The sequence below is a fragment of the Vombatus ursinus genome, unplaced genomic scaffold (assembly GCF_900497805.2).
Source record: "Vombatus ursinus unplaced genomic scaffold, bare-nosed wombat genome assembly UNPS02014799.1, whole genome shotgun sequence".
NCBI classification, from domain to species: domain Eukaryota; kingdom Metazoa; phylum Chordata; class Mammalia; order Diprotodontia; family Vombatidae; genus Vombatus; species Vombatus ursinus.
In genome coordinates, this window is record NW_020954577.1 from 28,298,384 (window position 1) to 28,316,154 (window position 17,771).

A 17,771-nucleotide genomic window follows, 5' to 3' on the forward strand; every position below is an offset into this window, starting at 1 on the left:
GATTTTGGGAAGAGTCATCTATGTGTATTGCAAGAGGGACAGAGGAAACCCACAAGACATGACCCAGACCTATATCAACCTTGGAAGTACTGGAAATACTACCATTTCCTCCATTCCCATAGACCAGCAGCCCTCCTATTTCATGGCATTCCTTGGGAGTCCTATGGAAACGTTGGCACAACTCACTGTTGCTGCCCTTGGAAGTAGCCCCCGAAGCCGTGGGAGCAGAGATAAAAGGCTTCCCTCCACCCTGCAAGGGGCAGAACCTCATTGCCTCTCTGCCTCCCAATCCAACAGCATCCTACTCTGCTGACACAGGGTCAGAAGATTTCAGAACCAGAAGGGACCTTGGAGATCATTTCGTCCTACCTACGTCTGAATCAGGAATCCCTCACAGAACCCCTAAGTGATCACCCACCCTCTGCCTGAAGACCACCAGTGACGTGGACATCCGCCAACCTCCTGAGATGGCCTTCCAAAATAGTTTTAATTATTAGGAAGTTCTTCCTTATGTTGAACCAAAATCGTGCCCTCCCATAACTTGCATGTTTTGCTGGAAGTTTGCTGAACTGGATCATTGCTAGATCTGTACTGTGCAGAGGATGCACTCTGCTGTGGGATGGGGAGCTCTCCATGGAGAAGCCTGAGCCCATGGCAGATGCTCCCTTGTATCTTTTCCTCTTTCAGCTTGTCAATGGTCAGGCCTCTCAGAGGGTGGAGGACCTCTCTGCATCTCAGTACCTACCTAAAAAGTAGGTATTCCATAAATACCTGCTGTTACTGCTGTCAAAGATACAGAAATGCAGCATTTGCCTTACACCACTGGGAGCTGAGCATACGTCACAGACCAACTGAAACTCATAAACTTGAATTACTGGGTCTATTTATGTCTGACTCCTCACCCTCTTTTCCTGTTCAAGACCACAGGGGCTTTAGAGGAATTAATATATAATTCAGAAACTGCTCAGTCTCCCCAGTACTATTACTGCTGTGTGGAGGAAGGGGCATTAGGATACTAATCACAAACCCTAGGCCCTCTCAGTGTATCACTGGGGCTTGCCAATTCCTCCTCAGTTGTCCTATTGCAAACATTCTGTGTCTCTCTGTCTCTGTCTCTCTTTCTCCCACTTCCTGTTTCTCCTCCTTCCTCTATCCCTCCCTCCCTTACCCTCCCCCCTGCCCCATGCATAGTCATAGACTTACTCCTCACAATTACACCAACTTAGTCAATGTGATCACATTTGCTCTCCCTCTCTCTCAGCCCACACTGCTCCCTTTACCGTATACAGGGGCTGATTTCTCTTACCTCACCTCTAACACTAGCATCCAGGATACATCTTGATATCTTTTCAATAAGGTCTGGAAATACCTGAAAGCTTCTGGCAGCTTCAAGCCTCCATAGTCTTGGGTGCATAACTGTTTCCATATTTCTGCTGGGCATTCCCACACTCCATCCCAGTTGACTTAATCATCATGGATAGCTAACAACATTAGCTAGCATTTATATAGCCCTTTCAGGCTTACAAAGCACTTTACAATCATTTGATCCTCCCAACAATACCGGAAGGTAGGTGCTATTATTCCCATTTTTCAGCTGAGGAAACTGAAACAGAGGCAACTGATCTGCCCAGGGTCACACAGTGAACTTAGGTCTTCCTTATTCCAAGTCTAGCGCTCTATGCACTGGGCTACCTAGCTGCCTCGAGAGATACCTCCTGGAACGTCACAACTTGAAAGGACTTAACAAGCACTTAGGTTAGCTCTGATATTTTAGAAATCAGGGAGCTAAGGTTCAGAATTTAAGGAGAGTCACCATGTACATTTTGTTCTTGTATGCTTTTTCCTCTAGAGCTGAGAGGGGAAACACATGAAGATCTGTTTTGTTAGTCTTCTGGGCACATTCATAATATGTTTAAGTCATCTCCTCAGTTTGAATGCAAGCTCCTTGAGGGCAGGGTCTATTACCCTTTTATCCTTATATCCCCCCAGGGCTTTACATAATTCCTGCACACAGAAGGCAATGATATTCAAATTATATATTTCATATTATATTCAATTTAATTCAATTATACTTTTCAAAATGTATATTCAATATAATTATATATTATATATAATTATATATAACAAATATATAATTGAATTATATAATTACATATAGACATATATATAATTATATAGAGACATTCAAAATATATACAAAATATATACAAGTTTAACCAGGAATATGACATTTTCAAAAAGTAAACGCCCATTTTAATTCCATATCTCTTATCCAAGGTGTAGATCCATTTGCAGAGGTTTCTTTCCCTAATGCTAGCATTTGCTCCGTGATTGATTTAAGTTCAAATCTTCTCTTGGATCCTATTAACATTCTGGCATATAATAACAGCCATAATTATTAATAAACCACCACTATAATTGTGTAATTATCATATCACGGTACTTCTCACAGTAAATGTAATTACAGGGAAGCAATGTGATAGTCTCGGCACACCTGAGCAATTTCAGAGACACAGCTCCCCTAAGATGAAATTAGATCATCTTCATGGAGTCCTTGAGTGACATGGAAGCTTTGGGGTGATACAAGGACAAAAGGTAATAGGCCAACATTATCCTGTCACCATCTGAAGAAGCTCTGCCCTATCCCCAATTGCTGTTCAGTCATTTTCAGTCATGTCTGATTCTTCATGACCCCACTTGGAGTTTTCTTGGCAAAGATACCATTTCCTTCTCTGGCTCATTTTACAGATGAGGAATTGAGAAGGTTAAGTGACTTGCTCAAGGTCACACAGCTTATTAAGTGTCCAAGGCTGGATTTGAACTCAAGAAGACGATTCCAAGCCTAGCGCTCTGTGCACTATGGCACCACCCAGCAGCCCATCCCCAAGCATGGGCCTATTTCAAATGTTCCCTCATGAATAAGTTTTAGATATCAGAGAGTACTCTCTCTCATCAACTCAGTTTCTCCATTCATAGCCAAAGGGACACTTCCTTTGGAGTAGAAAGATTATTTTCACTCTAGGCTGCCTTGTCTTCTCTGCTCATACATAAGAAGGGAGCTGAGGAAGGTCTTCAGTGTCACGGAAGTCACATGGGCTTCAGGAGACCTGGGTTCTAGTTCCCTTCACCAACTAGTTCTGTGACCCTAGAGAAATCACTTAAACCTTCTGGTCCGACATGTCTTCATTTGTAAAATGAGAGGGCTGGACTTGATCAGTAGTGTCAAATTCAAATAGAAATGAATATTGACTTAGAAAACCACAATAAACACTATCTGTGTTGTATTCGTATTTATTTGGTTCAACATTTCTCAAATACGTTTTAATTTGCTTCTGGAGTTTGATACCTCCAGACTAGATGATCTCTAAGGTACCTAAGGTTCTGGGATCTGATCCAATTCAGCCCAACCTAACAAATATTTATTATGCTCCGACCACGTGACAGGTCCTGTGCTAAGTGCTGGGAATACACACACAAAATGAAAGAATCCTTGCCTCTGCAGTATACATTCTGTTGGGGGTTCAGAGGCTCTGACATGAAAGGCAAAGAAGAATATAGATGATTATTTGAAGAGGGAAAAAATGCTAGCAACTAGGGAGATTAGGAAGGGCTTCCGATAGGAGGTAGCTTGTGGCTAAGAGGTTGGGGGAAAAAAGCCAGGGATTCTAGAAGGTGGGAGTAAGGAGAAAGTCCTTCAGGCACGTGGCACAGGTTGTGGCCAGGAAAGGGATGACCAGTTTGAGGAACAGCCAGCAGACCAGTCTGGCTGAAACTCTATTAATACCAAGATGCCTTGAACATGTTTTAAGAAGCAACAGTGCTCCCAATGTGTATGATGGTGTTGGCAGGAAAGAGTGAAAACAGAGTTGGCTTCCATAGTCTTCTAGCCTTCCTTGCCACTTGAGGTCTCCCTGACCCTAGAGAAGCAAAAGTGGGCTGTCCCTCATAAACCTGTGGCTAAAGAACAATGAGGACAGATTAGGGGAGACAAAAATATGACGGGGTCCTGGAGAGGGAGACGTGTACTACAAAGCCTTGAGAAGCCAAGAACCTACTAAAGTAGAGAAGAAATGATGACCAAAAGGGCAATAAGAGCCCGACGGGTGCTCTTCCTTCCACTGGCCACTGTTCCTGAGCACATGCCTTTGGGACATGTCCAAAAGTCCACGGTCACCTTTGGGAGATGTCACGGCCCTGACATTTCCCACATAAGACTATCCCCTTCTCCTACCTCCATAGCAGCAGAACAATTGCTATCTGGCATTAGGGGGAAATCACAGCAAAGCTATTTGGAAAGAGAATTTAGAAACAAGATTCTATCCTTGAAGCCCTGTGTTCCATTTATTGAGATTGACACCCCTAAAGAAATTTCAGTTTTATTTTCCAGACCTAATATCTTTCAATAACTGACTGACCTTCATGGTTATGGGCCTTTTCAGCTTGAATGAAAGCAATCTGTTTCTTTATAATGTAAGAGTCAGGAAGACTGCACTTCTAGGGAAATCCTGTAAAATCTCTTATTTTGTGGGGCCAGGCAGGACTCACACTGGATTATGAAAGCTCACCAAATTTCAATACTTTCTCCCCCGGGAGAGTAGTGGGACATTCAATAACTCTAGGCTTTTTGGAGGAGGGGAGGGAGAAGGTGAGGAGGGGTTGGTAACAACACAATGTCCAACAGGGAAATCTGAGAGTGACTTTCACAGGCCTCCTCCAAGTGATAAGGCTGACTTAAGAATAAAAGGGCCCTCTCTGAGCTGTGCAACTCTGTCTGGACAAGAATCTCTGGACTTTAGTTTCCTCCCCTGTTAAAAAAAATAAAAAGGGGAGGGAGAAGGGATGAATAATAATGTGATGATTAAGGCTCCTCCCAGTTCTGACATTCAACTGAATAAAAAGTGTTAAGCACCTACAATGCAGGTATGATGAGGTGGCTTGGGGATACCACAGGACAAAATATCATTCACTAAAGGAGTACACATACAGTTGATTAGAAGACACAGTATGTACACAGAGGAATATGATGGGGGTGGAGGAGAAAGAGGCAAACCCGAGGTTTCCTTGGCATCCCTCCCTGCTCTGTAACTTTTAGTTTCGGAGAGTTTCCAGAGGGCTCTGAGCAGTCAAGTGACCTACCCACTGCCCACAGTTATGTGGACAGGCTGTGTGAATGACAGGACTTGAACCCAGCTCTCCCTGCCTTCATGTACAACTTTCCACCCAGTATACCACTCTGCCTCTCACGCTGCCTCATCAATACAAAGTAATTTCAAGAAGGAGGGGGTGCTAATAACTGGGGGTTGGGAAAGATCTCACAATGAAAGAGAGACCAAATTGTGCCCTGAAAGAAGCAAGGCTTCTGAGGTAGAGGAAAGCAGGCAGCACATTCTAAACTTAGGGGACTGCTTGGACCTTGTGTGGAGGTAGTAGATGGAGTTTCTTAAAAAAAAACCCTAAGTGTTTTCATTGCTGTCTTCTCACTTTTTTTTCATATTGCTGTAATCTCCTCCCTTCTCCCTCCTTTCTCTTCTCCTTCCAGGGAGCCATCCCATATAACAAATATTTTTTAAAGATCAGGAAAAGAAAAAAGAAAAGGAGGGGGAAAATTGGCAAACCTGATCGATACATTGAAAAAGTCTGAAAATATGGGCAATGTAGTACACATGTGGACCTCTGCAGAGGGGCCAGGTATCTTCTCAAGACTACACTTTGAGCTAGGCTTCCTGTTTGTAGTTTTGCAACAATTCACTTGTGATTTATTTTTTATTTTTCTTTCCATTTACATTGGGGTTTTTTTTGGCTAGGCAATGGGATTAAGTGACTTGCCCAGAGTCACACAGCTAGTGAGCGTTACGTGTCTGAGGCCGGATTTGAACTCAGGTCCTCCTGAATCCAAGGCCGGTGCGCTATCCACTGCACCACCTAGCTGCCCCTTCCATTTATATTGTTGTAGTCACTATGTATACTGCTTTGTTGGCTCTGCTTGCTTCCCTCTGAATAATTTCATGTAGATCTCTCCACACTATATACATCACACACATCTTTTCTTAAATTACAATAATATTCTGTTTACATTCATGTACCACAACTAGCCATTCCCCAATACATAAGCATCAATTTTTAAAAATTCTTTTCTATCACAAAAAATACTATAATATTTTGGGGGTATATGGGAACTTTCTTATCAGTGGCCTCCTTGGCTTGTAAGCCTAGTAGTGGAGTCTCTAGGTCAAAGCATGTGGGCATTATAGTCATTTCATGTGCATAATTCCAAATGGCTTTTCAAAACAGTCGGAGCAATTCACAGCTCCACCAACAATGTATCAGTGTGCCTAACTTACCTCAATTCATCCAACATTGATTATTCCCATGTTTTGTCATCTTTGCAGGATGTGAGGTAAAACTTCAGGGTTGGTTTGATGAGCATTTCTCTTATTATTAGTGATATGGACCATTCTTTCATTTGGCTGTCAATAGTATGTAATTCTTCTGAGCACTGTCTCTTTACATTCTTTGATCACTTACTAGGGAAAGACTTTTGGTGAGAGATAGATAGATAGATAGATAGATAGACAGACAGATAGATAGATATGGATGTAGATATAGATGTAAATAGACACATCTCTTACTTGTTTATATGCCTTAAATAACAAACTCTTATCAGAGAAATTGGGTACAAAGATTTTTTTTCTCATTTGCTTCCCTCTAGCACATTAATTTTGTTTGTACAGAAGCTTTTCAGTTTAGTGTAATCCACGCTATCTGTTTTATCTTCTGTAATTGCTTCCATCCCATGTTTGGTTATGAATATATCAGAGATGGAATTTCAAATATGAGGAATAGCTAGGAGTGTATAATAACATAATACAATACACAATGTTTCAACAGAATGAAGAGATCTCTATCAAATACTATAAACAGGACCTGAAAATTTGAAGTCAACTCACCTAGAGAGCTGCATGCCAGGACGCTTTCCAAACACCTGACCAATGCCTCAATGTCAGTGTCCTGTGAGCACAAGAGAGAACAGGAGTTGCCATAAGTAGCAAAAGACACATTCAACCTGTGTTGACATGACAGAGCATGTCAACTACACGACAGAGCAAAAGTGAAAACCATGACCTTCTTGACCAGAGATGTTTTCTACCAGTGCTCCTTTAGCAATATGAAGTTTGCCATGACGTTCAATATAAGAATCATATTTGTTATCGACCTTGAGGCGCCATAAGCTGATAGCACCTGCACGTTAAGGTGCTCCTGGGAATCACGTTTGAAATCAAAGACCACTCCGCATCCTGAGTTGATATTAGCTTTCTACCAAGAAGGCCTGGAATAATGAAAGTATTTCCTACCATCTGGGAAGAAGAAGCCTCTTAATTATGGCATCTTTTCAGGGCTTGTGGCTGTCGCAGTGGGAAATTAATATTTGATGATTCACCTGTTTCATTTCAAAGGCAATAGCATATTTCATAAGGGCAATAACTGGTGAGTTTTTTTGCATGTATTTCAGCTTAATGTGCTCTTCTGAAGCATCACATAAATAGGACTGGTTTCTTCTTTAATGGCTGATGTGATTTGGGCAGCCATTACTCATGCATGTTGGAAAGTGAAATTTAATCTCATCTCAGGCCCAGCATGTGGAGAGAAGAAAACACTGAGACAAATGAACATAAGAGAGAAGCCCAGAGGAAACTCAAAGAACAACGTTCGTGGAGGGCTCACTATGGGCACAGAGGATTGGAAGATGCTGTGGGACAAGATTTCCCAGTTATTTCCATCCATGGTTAGACTTCTAAATTTGCCATGGCCCACTGTCTTTTGTGGGGAAATAGACCTTTGAAAAGTATGCAGGAAGAAGGAACCAAGAGGGAAGAGAGAGAAAACAGCAGGAAGAATGGCTTGGCTCGACAGCTTGGTATCATGCTAGAGTACTGGGCTGGGCTTCAAAGTTTTTACTTTCTGTGTGACTTTGGGCAAGTCACTCAACCTTCTGTAAAATGGGAATTATTAAAAGTTGTAGTCCCTGCCTTACCAGAGTTGTAAAGCTCAAGTGAAACATTGCGTCAACACATCTGGTAACTTTCAAGTTCTAAATAAATGTCACTTATCACTATTCGTATTCTCTGAATTCTGTATATCAGTCATTATTGCTATTTCTGTGACTGCTATACGTCAGCTATTTTGACTGTTGTTATTGGTATTGGTGTTATTGGTGTTCTCAATTTCTTTATTAGTTATCATCATCTTATTCTATAAATTCCATGTCAGTTATTACTATGTGAGTTCCATGTGTCAGTTATTATTATTGTTGTTGTTACCGTTATAAGTGTTCTCTAAGTCCTATATGTCAGTAATTATTATCATTGTTATTATAGGAGTTCTACACATTAGTTATTGCTATTATAATGGTGAGAGGCCACAAAACTCCAGCCGTGACATAAGATCTAGGTAGGCCACTGTTGTTAATACTTGGAAGGTTGGAGCCACGGACACGCAGGGAGAAAGCAAGGCAAGGACAGACCCTAAACCAAAGCCTCCCTCGGCCAGCTCCCAGGGCCACTTTGCATTGCCACCTCTCCCAGGAGGATCATCAAAGGGGGATTTCTCCTTCAGAGACGGCAGCTCTGGGAATCACATCCTCCCTCCCCTTTCTCTGCTTTGGCTCATCCTGCTCTCATGTTCACTGTACAGCATCTGTAACCAACACACTTGTTTTTTACTAATGTTGCGAGAGACTCCTGGAATACAAACTATACACAGAAGGGGGAAAAAGGGCAAAGTTCACAACCTTCCACGAACACTGCATTTTAAGCCCCTGCCAAGCTTAAGCCCTCGTTTTTGCTGTCCTCCCAGTCTCTGGTCTAAACCATTCTTGACTCATGTAGCGCCTCTCCATAGGCTAACGCCATTGCCTGGAATGCCCTCCCTCCCATCTCAGGTAATTAGAATCCTTAGCTTCCTTCAAGGATCAATTTGAGCCCCTGCTCCCACCACAAGCCTTCCCTAATCTCCTACACTGATGGTAATTTTATTTATCTGTTAGGTGTTTAGATAGTCCTTGAAGGAAAGGATTCTCATTGTGCCTTGAACTTACTACACTAGGCGTGTGATAGAAGTTTGTTGAACTAGTCCCCTGATTTCTACCCTTTAATGACAGACTCAACTATTTCTCTTCCATCTTCCCTACATCACAGAGAAGCAAGAACTTTGTCAAGTGTGCTCCATGAGCCTTAATTCAAAACCTCTCTCCTCAGAATCACCTGAAGGACCAACTCAAGTCCAATCACCAGAATCCTACCACGGTGACTCCTCCGCCGTCCGTGACTCGGTCTATTGCTTGTTTTCCTGTAAGCTGAGCCCCAACCATCTCAGTTAGCCTCCTCAGTTAGCATGCTCCTTTCTGAACTCAATGGGCTCCCAAAATTCCATGTATCTTCAGCTGCAATTATGTTTTGCACTATCTTGTCCACCCTGTCCTACCCAGGAAGCACATCTACCTACATGGGTAGCCTGAGTGCTCCAAAATGTCCATTAGGGATCCTCAAGCCCTCCCATCACCACATATACTTCTTCTCTGGGAGTCGCATCCCCAGACTCATTTCTGCAAGGGTAAAATGTATAGAGAACAAAGCACACCGTTCCAGGCTCAACACACTCCCAAACCAACCATTGGTTTTTGTGGTACTTTTTCTACAAAATTGCTATGCACAAAATCTACACATCTAACTTCTTCAAACTCAGATTTTCCCCTTGGACTTCACTCTAAGAAGTCACTCTAGTATCTACCCAAATGCCAGGAAAAGGGGAGGGCAGGAGGCAGGGTAGAGTTTGCAGAATAATTTAGTGGGAACAAACAGTCTTGGAAATTAAAAGACCTGGGTTCAAATCCTGCCTCTCATGCTTACTAGCTGCATGACCTCGGCCAAGTTGCTTAAGCTTCCTAGGCCTGGGTTTTCTCATCTGTCAACTGAAGGAGTCATACCAGAAGGCCTCTGAGGCTTTGTCCAGCTCTAAATCTATGAATGCAATTAACAAATAAAGACTTTTCAGTTGCAGATTTACAACCTACAATTTTAGGGCAACTAGGTGGCACAGTGCATAGAATTCTGGGCCTGGAGACTCATCCTCCCAAGTTCAAATCTGGACTCAGGTACTTACTAGCTATGTGATCCTGGGCAAGTCACTTAACTCTGTTTAATGCAGTTTTCTCATCTACAAAATGAACTGAAGAAGGAAATGGAAAACCATTCCAGTATTTTTGCCAAGAAAACCCCAAATGGGGTCATGAAACATTAGACATGACTGAAAAATGGCTGAACAACAACAAAAATTTTAGAGCTAAATTAGGTTCCTTTTGAAAATTCTTTTACATTTTCAGACAAGGCTAAAGTGGGAAATTGTTTTGCCAGATTATGCAGATACATAATGAGAGATTTGTTTGGGAGGGGGTTGTATATATGTTGTTATTTTTTAATTTGCTCAATGTGGCAGAGGGATCAAGGGAGAGATAATAAAAAATACTTATTACTTGAAAAAATTGCTTTAAAATACAGTATCAACTTACAAATAGATAAGAAAATCTAATCTAATCCAACAAACATATATCAAGGCTTAACGACTTCCTGGGAATTAGGTCTCCTAGCAAAAGTCATCTGAAAAGCTTTGTACTTAGTTCTTGGCATACTGAGTGACACAGGCCAGGATCCACCCACAATGGCTTTGGGATGAGAAAAAAATAGTTTTGGAATCACTTGTGAGTATCACATATAGAGAGAAAGACCTAAATCAAATACTGGGTTAATTTGGCTATTAAAATGCATGTTTTTCTGTCCTTCTATTTAATTGTTCACCTATGCAGGAAAGACTGAAAGATGCCTACTGTCTATCCATGATGGAGATTAAATAGGGAAATGGAAATATTCCATGTTCATACTATGATCACTGACTGGACTGACCTATTCTGATGGGAGTAGGGGTGTGGGATGTGAGATTCTCACTCTTGTTTCATGTGCCACTGATAATAAGGATACAGGCATGGAGTTCCAAGAAGCCCTGTTGAACTGTATCCCCCAATTCTGTGCCGTACAGGTTGAGGAGAGAGAGGAGACATTCAGCTAACACTAGCTCTTTTTTGAATTTCTTCAAAATTTTCTGGGACATATTAGGATGAAAGTACCTGAATTTTTGTTTTCATTCTCATCTGCAGGGCACTAACCAACCGCCCTGAAGCATTTTGATTCAGTTCAACAATGAATATAGTTGAATTCTTTCTATATGCAATGCTTGGCGCTAGGGCCCTGAGGGTACAAGGATGAAAAATGACACAATATCAGAATTTATAATCTAACAGGGGAGAAGAGATGGGCACACATATAATTAGGATGCAGCGCTAGCAACAGAGAAGTCCAGGCAAAGTGTTGTAAATAGGGAAGAATTGTAAATAGGGAATAATTATGTCCAGCTTGGCCTGGTAGGGTGGAGAGAGGAGTCAGAAATAGCTTACAGGAGGTGGCACCTGAGTGAGACCTTAAAGGAAGGGAGAAGCTTTAGAAGAAAGTGGCAAGAGGTATCCTTTCCAGGCATGGGAAATGGCATGACAAGAAGATGAGAAAGAGCAGACCACTTCTTAGAGTTAGAAGGGACCTGAACAACTATCTAATCCAACCCTCTCCTTTTTCAGAGGGGGAAACTGAGGCACAGCGGGTTTAAAGTGTCTTGCCCAAAGTCACATAGCTTTTAGAAGTAATGGGTAGGGGGCAGCTAGGCGGCACAGTGGATAGAGCACCAGCTCTAGGGGGACCTGAGTTCAAATCTAGTCTCAGACCAAACACTTGACTTACTAGCTGTGTGACCCTGGGCGAGTCACGTAACCCCAACTGCCTCGCCAAAAACAAACAAAAACATAGAAGTAATGGGGGGAATAATGTGAATGACCCATCTTCTCTAATAGTTTTATTAGGAGCAAAATATTCTATTCCTTTTGAATAATAATAGGAGACCAAACATGTCAGGATTCCTTCTTTTCTCACATAATCATGGAATGTTAGAGCAAGGAGCAGAGTATATTTGCGATCAAAGGATCTGAGTTCAAATTCAGACTCCGTCATTTATTAACTGTGTGACCTTGGGGAAGTCCCTTCTCTTTTCTGAGTCTTAATGTCCTTATTTATAAAATAAAGGCATTGTACTAGATAACTTCTAAGGGTCTGTTCAGTTCTGAACCTATGGGATCTATGATTCTATAAGAAAAAATTATCATTTCATGCGTGAAAATGCTGAGGTTCAGGGAAATGAGGATTCCCATCCAAAGTCACCCAAGAAGATCTGGAACTTAAACCCAACATAAATTTTACAGAGATTACATATAAGGCTCATTAGTATCATTCATATCGCCTTTACCACTTACAAAAGAAACATTAGATGTGCAAATTTAGAGACGTCTCCTTTCCAAATGTTCATATGGACTGTTTGTGCCCAACATATGGCAGAGCCTTCCAGGCTCATACTGGTTAGATCGGCCAGAGCTGGACACACTGTCCTTAGACCCCAACACAGTGATGTCACCTTGGTCCCCTCTGAGAATGAAGGACAACAATCAACCATTCACATTTTAAAAATCAGTACTAAAACGATACTGCAACAATTAAAGTGTAACAATTTTGCTGGATAAACCTAAAAAGATCAGCCAACTTGACTGCTTCAGGACAAAATTATATTATGCTCAGGGAATACTAATATCTAAGAAATTAAAATAAATGATGAATATATTAACTACACACTGACCTGTTCAAACAATGAGAATGCAGCCTAGGGTTACATTTATTCAGTTGAAACCAGCTGAATAACGGCACCCTCACCTCAATCAAAAACCCCATTAAATTGGAAACCGCTCATCATTCCCTGAGTAATGCATTTTTTATTTTTAAATTCTGAAATATTCACTGGCAACATTTTAATACCAATATTACAGGGAAATTCTGAATGTACCGCACATCTCACAGTTTTCCTAGTCAATGTAGTGCCAATGCAATTAGCAAATCCATGCTCCCTGGAAAAATACAATCTAAACCACGAGGGACTTAAAAGCCTAGAAAAGTCATTGTTTAATTTTTTATAGGTTTATTGGGTTATAGCTAGAAGGGAGATTAAAGATTATACTCTTAGATCACAGATATAGAGCTAAAAAAAAGAATGAGCCAAGGCCAAGGTCACCTTGAAAGAACAGAATCTCAGACTCTTAGAGGAGACCTTAGAAATCGAGTCCAGAGTTCTCTTAACCTTTTTTTGTGTCATGAATCCCCCTTGGGCAGTTGGTGGCACTGACGGATTTCTACTCAGAATAATGGTTTTAACGAGTAAAACAAAACACATAGGATTGCAAAGGAAACTTATTATATTAAAATACAGCAATTATACTGAAGTACAGTCTGTAAACAGGAAGATTACAATCATGTGCAGCCTAGTGATGGGTCTAATAACTACAGTAATTTCAAATGTAAATGATATTTCAAGAGATCTGTAACAACTATAATATGATATGAAAATATCTATAATTTCTACTGGTAGTAAAGTCACAGACAGGAACTGCTAATACTGGTGTGTTTTTTTTTCCTACATTCATAATGGATTTTTTTTGGTTGTCATTCAGTCATTTCAATCACGTCTGACTCTTCATGACCCCTTTTAGGTTTTCTTGGCAAAGATACTAGAGTGGTTTGCCATTTCCTTCTCCAGCTCATTTTACAGAAGAGGAAACTGAGGCAAACAGGGTTAAGTGACTCGCCCAGAGTCACACGGCTAGTAAGTGTCTGAAGCTGGATGTGAATTCAAGAAGAGGAATCTCTCTGCTCCAGGTCGGGCGCTCTAACCACTGCCCCACCCATTCATAATAGAAGGAAATGCTAAATTTCAATTAGAAGTTAACAAAAATGAAGATGTAATATTTTTTCCCATCCAAGTTCACAGACCTCCTGAAATCTGCAGGGTTAAGAACCTCTGATTTAGTCTAAACTCTCCTTATTTTACAGATGAGGACAATGAGTGCCAGAGAAACTAAGCTGCTTGCCCCAGACCATGGAAGTGCTAAGTTGCAGAAGCAAGATGTGAACCCAAATCCTCTGCCCACAAATACAGTGGTCTGCTTACTGTGCCACACTGACTCACTGTTCAGGCAGAAGCAGACACACTAACGAGCTTAAAGGACCAGATTTTCAAAAGCCCCTTCTTGATTACACACTTGTTCAGAACAGAGATGTCAATCACAGGGTCCTCCCTAGTGCTGCCCAGACCAGATTAAAAGTAATTGAGAAATATTTAGCTAAATAAATAAAATGCAATAGAACATGGATAATGTCATTATGTAGTTTTCTAGGTCAGTATAGAAGGGAATGGCAAACCACTCCAGGATCTTTGCCAAGAAAACCCCAAATGAGGTCAGGAAAAGTCAGACAAGACTGAAATCAATTCACCAAGAAGGAGAAGTCAACACATTGCCCTCAGGGATCTTTATGTATGGTTTAGAGGTGAGTTTGATACAACTGGTTTAGAGAATACAGTGATGAAAACAGAGTTGAAAACTGTATTTCCCTACTAAAATTCTGGCTCATTTCTAGGCAGAAGCTCACAATATGCAAGGCAGGAAATCCTACATCCTGTGTTTAAATTCAGTAGCCTATTTAGAAAATCAAAAGCAGAAGAGGTTGGGAAAACATATCTTAGAAGAACCTTAGAAGAACAGAGTTCATATTTTATATCTGCGAATGACCTACGGACATGGCAAAACGCTGCCTTTGGTCTTTCAGTGTATTCAAACACAAATGCAAAAATTTTAAAGCTGACACGACAGTAAGGTCCGATAAGTATTCGGTCATATTATTACACTGGTATTTGTTCCTTTATTTTTTAAAATTTTTTTTACTTTGAAAAAAGGTTTAAAACATCAACTACTAAATTTAAGCTAAGTTTATTCCTATTTTATCATCCTGAAATGAATTATTTTTGCTTTTAAAATGTTTTTTTTATTGTAAATGTAATTGCTATTAACAAAAATAAACAAAACACATCTGCTAAATAAGGGGTAAAACATTACATAAAAGCCTTTAGCATTTCATAGCATAGAACCAAATGAATTAAACAAATATTTTTAAACACTTTTATCCTCTATCCTTCCTGAAATAAAATTTCCACTTAAATTTGCTGTTCAAATATTTTTAATGTTGTAAGGGGACCTGTGACTTAATGAAATCTCCTTCTGAAGCTGTTTGTAGCTATCTAAAGTTGTTGTTGGGGCAGCCTAGGTCTACGTAACTCAATGACTGGATTTTCTATAAATTAAGCTAGAAATTAGTTCCCCTGTATGAGAGGTGGGCACCATTGATTCCTGTGAAAACAAACAAATAAACAAAAAGCAGAAATGCAGAGAAGCGCAGCCTTGAGGTCTTTACATCTCCCAGGTGTAAAGATATGTTATATCTTTTATTAAGTATAGAGAGAAAAACAAAATCAAAGGAAAGGGAGTGAGGAGAGACAAAGAAACTGCTTGTCTCTCCCATTCCTGACCCCCATCCTTAGAAGCTTCCTCCTTCTGTTAAGAAAGGACAAGTTTGAAAGAAATGCCTTTTGGACAGAATGGCTGGAAGGCCTTTGCTGATGATTAAGTTTACAGATGGAAGGCTGAGGCCAAATTTTTGGGTCAGGTTTTTATTAATAATATTAATAACATTAACATTTATTATTAATATTAATTAATTATTGATTATATATTATTTTGTTGTATTATTATACGTAATTAATATATGGTATATTAATAATATTAAGCAGGAAAAAGTTTTTTCTTTTTGAGCTTAAATTCAGGGACAAAAGAGAAAAAGAGTTGAAGTACTTTAAGTCTGAAAGGTGATCCCACATAAAATGGACATGATCTTAAATGAGATCTTCATCAGATTGGACAACAAAGGGTCTTGATCTCTGTTGTGTCATGGGCCCCTTTGGCAGTCTGTCTGGTGAAACCTATGGCTCCCTTCTCAGAATAATGCTTTTAAATGTATAATATAAGACACATAGTATTAAAAAGAAAACTGGTTACGATAATAAAAATAACTAGTATTTGTATGATGCTTTAAGGTTTGCAAAGTGCTTTACAAATATTATCTCACTCTTTATCCTCGTAACAATCCTGAGAAGTAAGTGCTATTATAATCCCCATTTTAAAGATGAGCAAACCCAGGCAAACAGAAGTTAGGTAATTTGCCATGGTCACCCAGATACTAAGTGTCTGAAGCAGGATTTGAACTTCTCATTCTAGGCTCAGTGCTCTACCTAATATACCACCTAACTGCCTCAATTATATTGAAATACAGTTATGAAGATACTAAAAAAATCGCTGACCCTAGGTTAAGAATCCCTACTATAAGCACTTTTTGTGGTGGCAAAGAATTGGAAATTGAGGGAACGCCCATCAACTGGGGAATGGCTGAAAAAGTTGTGGTATATGAATGTAATGGAATGCTATTGTGCTATAAGAAATGATGTGTATGCAGACTTAAGAAAAACCTGGAAAGACTTATATGAACTGATGCTGAGTGAAATGAGCGGAATCAGGAGAACATGATACACAGTAAGAGCAACATGGTGCGATAATTAACTATGAAAGATTTAGCTCTTCTCGGCAATGTAAGGATCCAAAACAATTCCAAAAGACTCCTGATGGAAAATGCTAACCACATCTAGAAAAAGAGCTATGGAGTCTGAATGCAGATCAAAGCATACTATTTTCACTTGTTTTTTTGTTTTTTCTTTCTCATAGTTTTTCCTTTTGTTCTGATTCTTTTTTCACAACATGACTAATGTGGAAATGTTTAACGTGATTGTACATGTATAACCTGTATCAGATTTCTTACTGTCTCGGGGAGGGTAGAGGGGAAGGAAGAAAGGAGAGAATTTTGGAACTCAAAATTTTACAAAAATGAATGTTGAAAACTATCTTTGCATGTAATGGGGAAAAATACTATTATGAAGTAAAAAAAAAATCCCTGCTGTAAAACATCCACCCCATAATGAGAGATTTTTAAAAAAATTCCAATAGGTCTGGAAGTTTTGTCCTCTTCAAGGGAATGATGTTCTCTGATAAACATACTGACATAATAAAAAGCAGAATTACTGTAGAATGACAGAAATTTCCAAATGGAGATGGAATGCTACAGCATGATCTTACATCATGCCTCATGGTCCAAAAGATTTAGAAATTTATCCAAGAGACAGAAATAAACATGTTTCAGTGACATAAGAACTCTTCCGACTTAAACCTTTAGAAACGTTCTGGGCTACTCACCCAAGCTAGACCTGGAAAACAGGACATCAAAGGTATATTTAGTATCCAGTGTGATCAGCTGTGGCTTCATGATGAAGAATTAAAGAATGTATGGTAATGCCAAATTGCGTTAAATGAGTGGCAGCTGCCAAAGGAGGGAATGTCACATATTCAAAGTTTTTTGGAAATGTGAAAAATTGCAATGTTTATTGTAGAAGTCAGTAAATGTAATTATTTGCCCCAGTTAATATGCCTTGACAACCACTTGCCTGCAAAAAAATCATTTAATATTCCGTGCTCAACGCCCACCAGCTCTCCTCAGCATGGGCGCCATTGTTTATTTTCAAAAGCGTATCTCCATGGAGCATAGTCATCTACACTTCTATTATTGCAAACAGCACTGGAAGGCTGCTGTGTGTGTGTGCTAGTCCACCAAAGACCTAGTGGAAAAGGTCTATCTTAG

The 17,771-nt window shown here is 40.1% G+C and overlaps 1 protein-coding gene across 3 annotated transcripts in view; it reads right to left on the bottom strand.

Annotated features, from left to right (window-relative positions):
• NEK11 (NIMA related kinase 11) overlaps positions 1 to 17,771 on the bottom strand; it is a 272,217-nt gene that overhangs the window by 72,227 nt on the left and 182,219 nt on the right. For all 3 annotated transcript variants that reach the window (XM_027872170.1, XM_027872168.1, XM_027872169.1), the window contains exon 14: positions 6,948 to 7,008. In XM_027872170.1, the coding sequence (XP_027727971.1) occupies positions 6,948 to 7,008 (61 nt within the window). The remainder of the gene's footprint in view (positions 1 to 6,947; positions 7,009 to 17,771) is intronic.